The 2,690-nt window shown below is 38.6% G+C and overlaps 1 protein-coding gene across 1 annotated transcript in view; it reads left to right on the top strand.

The window, feature by feature from the left end:
* The window catches only part of Arhgap19 (Rho GTPase activating protein 19), a 115,997-nt gene that overhangs the window by 51,197 nt on the left and 62,110 nt on the right, over positions 1-2,690 (top strand). The window contains exon 5 of the mRNA XM_023709034.1: positions 1,535-1,563. Coding sequence (XP_023564802.1) covers positions 1,535-1,563 — 29 coding nt within the window. The remainder of the gene's footprint in view (positions 1-1,534; positions 1,564-2,690) is intronic.

The raw sequence follows: 2,690 nt of genomic DNA, 5'->3' as shown, positions 1-2,690 counted from the left end.
AACTTTTAGAAAAATAAACTAGATGTTGTAAAAATCCATAAACTACTGATTTCTAAGTATCTTAGCATGAGGAATATGTTCTTTAACAAAGCTATTTTTGAAGTTTTAAAAACATTATGATTAGTTTTTCTTTTTTCCTTTTACTTCTTTTCTTCCCTTCCTTCTTCCTTCCTTCCTTTTTTTCCTGCCTACCTGGCTGTCGGTCATTTTTTTGTTCTTCTTTTTTAATGTATTTGGTATAGGGTCTCAGGACTTGTAGTGCGCATGGCATGTGGCTCCAGAGCCTCAAGCCCTGACCCTGCGCGTGCCTGAGCAGGTGCTTAGTCTGATGAGCTATCTCACCGGCCCTCTTTTTTTTGAGACATGATTTCAATATGACATCCAGGGTTGCCTTGAACTGACCATGTAGCCCAGGCTGGCTTCATAGTAACCTTGAACTTGTGGTGACCTGCCTGCCTCAGCCTCCCAAGTGCTGGGATTACAGGCATGCACCACCAGGTCCAGCTGGCTGGCCTTCTTTTCTGTCTGTCTCTCGCCGAATGCTAGGTACCTAAATCAGGCTCACGTATAGTAAGTGGGCACTCTGCCACTGAGATACATCAGATTAAATTCTTTAAAAACAGTTTTAGTACCAACCCACGTTATACAAATAATATTACTAGAATGTTGTATAATTTTACAGTTAATTTTGGGGAAAATAAAATTAAAAAATGCATCAGTATTTTCTAAATCTCTTCCAGATTTTTGGAAGAGATTTAGAAAATACTGATGCATTTTTTTAACGCGTTAGCATGAAGAAGGCTTGTTTTATTGCTTTGCTGTCCTGTTGCGTTATTCAGTGCAGGATTTGAAATCCTCCAGGTCCCTGCCCTGTGGCTCGAAGTTCCTTGAGAACGTGTTAAGGTATGGCAGCTGTTAAGGTATAGCATTTGGCATGCCTTGCTCATAATGGGAGTTTCATTTTCAATTTCATATTAACAGGGAACATTTTCTAGAAATATTACCTACCTTTCCTAAACCTGAAATTATTACTGAGGTTAAATAGCTTAAATAGCATACTGTAATAATTTTCAGCTCTACATGAATGAAATGCAGAGGTCATTAGTTTTCTTTGAAATTATGATTATACAGGGAACTTTTTTTATTGAATCATTGTATTATGGAGGTATGATTCTCTTTGATTGATCTGCCTGCCTGCTGCCTGCCTGCCCTTTCTTCCTTCCTTCCTTCCTTCCTTCCTTCCTTCCTTCCTTCCTCCAGCCTTCTCTTTCTCTCTCCCCTCTCCCCTCTCCCCTCCTCCTCCACCCTCTCTGTAGTTTAGACTGGTCTTGAACTCACTTTGTAGCTCAGGCTGGCCTTAAGCTCATGGTTGAGCCTCCTACCTCAGCCTTCTAGATACTGGGAGTACAGAGGTATGCTACCATACTCAGCTGATTTTTCTTTTAGTTACAAAATATCAGCATGGGGGAAAAGGTGGAAAGTATAGCATTATTGAAGACCTCTGTGAACATGCTTCCATTTCTCTTGGGTATAGAACTAGGAATGGAATTGCTGGAACATATGGTAACTCTTACTTTCTGAAGTAGTTCCCGAATGTTTTCCAAAGTGGTTATACCATTTTATATTCTGAACAATTTTTTTTTTTTTTTTTTCCGGTACCAGGGATTGAACTCAGGACCTTGTGCTTGCCAGGTAGATGCTTATGCTGCTGAGCTATATCCCCAGCCCCAATCCCAGCATTGTCAAAGGACTTAATTTTGTCTTTGCCAGTATTTGTGTGGTGATCTTTTTTGATTATATAGTCATTTTAGTGGGTGCGAAGTAGTGTTTCTTTTCTTTCTTTTTTGAAGTAGTATTTCAATTTTTTTTTTTTTTTTTGCGGTACTGGGGATTGAATTCAGTACTTTGTCCTTGCCAGGCAAGCACCTATTCTACTGAGCTATTTCCCTGGTCCCCTCAATACACATATATTTTTTTTCTTTTGGTGGAACCTGTGATTGAACTCAGACCCTTGTGCTTGCCAGAGAAGTGCTTATTCTACTGGACTGTCTCTCTGGCCTCCTCAATATGGTTTTGTTTTCTTTATACCTAATGATACTGAGTATACAAATGATTATTGGCCATTTCATTCCTATGTTATATCTCTTCCTTCCCCCCTCCTCCTTCCCTTTTCGGCCCCTCCCCTTTCCCCCGTCCTTACCCTTTCTCAAATGCAGTGCCTTGTACATGCTAGTGCTCTATCACTGACGTATACAAACTCCAGTCTTTTTATTTTGAGACAGGGTCTCACCAAATTGTCTAGTGTGGCCTTGAACTTCCGATCCTTCTCTAGTTGGTATTATAGGAATAAGTCACTGTGCTCATCTATTTTATTTTATTTTATTCATTTTAATGAGAAAAAAAGAAAATGGCAATGAAACTGTTTCAGAACAGATTAGTAGGACGTGTACAGTAATTAGTACATTGTACACTGTTCTCTTCATAGTAGTTGTTCAGAGGACAAGATGCAGACGTGATATCTTGTCTAAGCAATGTTAGTACAAATACGGTTTGTTTTTTTTTTTTAATTTACCTGGTCATGGCAATTTTTATTTTTATTTTTATTTTTTTCCATAATTTTATTGAGAAACAAATAGCAATGAGACAGTTTCAAATCAAATTGGTAGGACAGTTTCAATAATTAACACATT

The sequence above is a fragment of the Octodon degus genome, unplaced genomic scaffold (assembly GCF_000260255.1).
Source record: "Octodon degus isolate 3935 unplaced genomic scaffold, OctDeg1.0 scaffold00010, whole genome shotgun sequence".
Lineage (NCBI taxonomy): Eukaryota > Metazoa > Chordata > Mammalia > Rodentia > Octodontidae > Octodon > Octodon degus.
The sequence above is the reverse complement of the archived record's forward strand: the minus strand, read 5'-3'. Positions and strand labels throughout refer to the sequence as shown.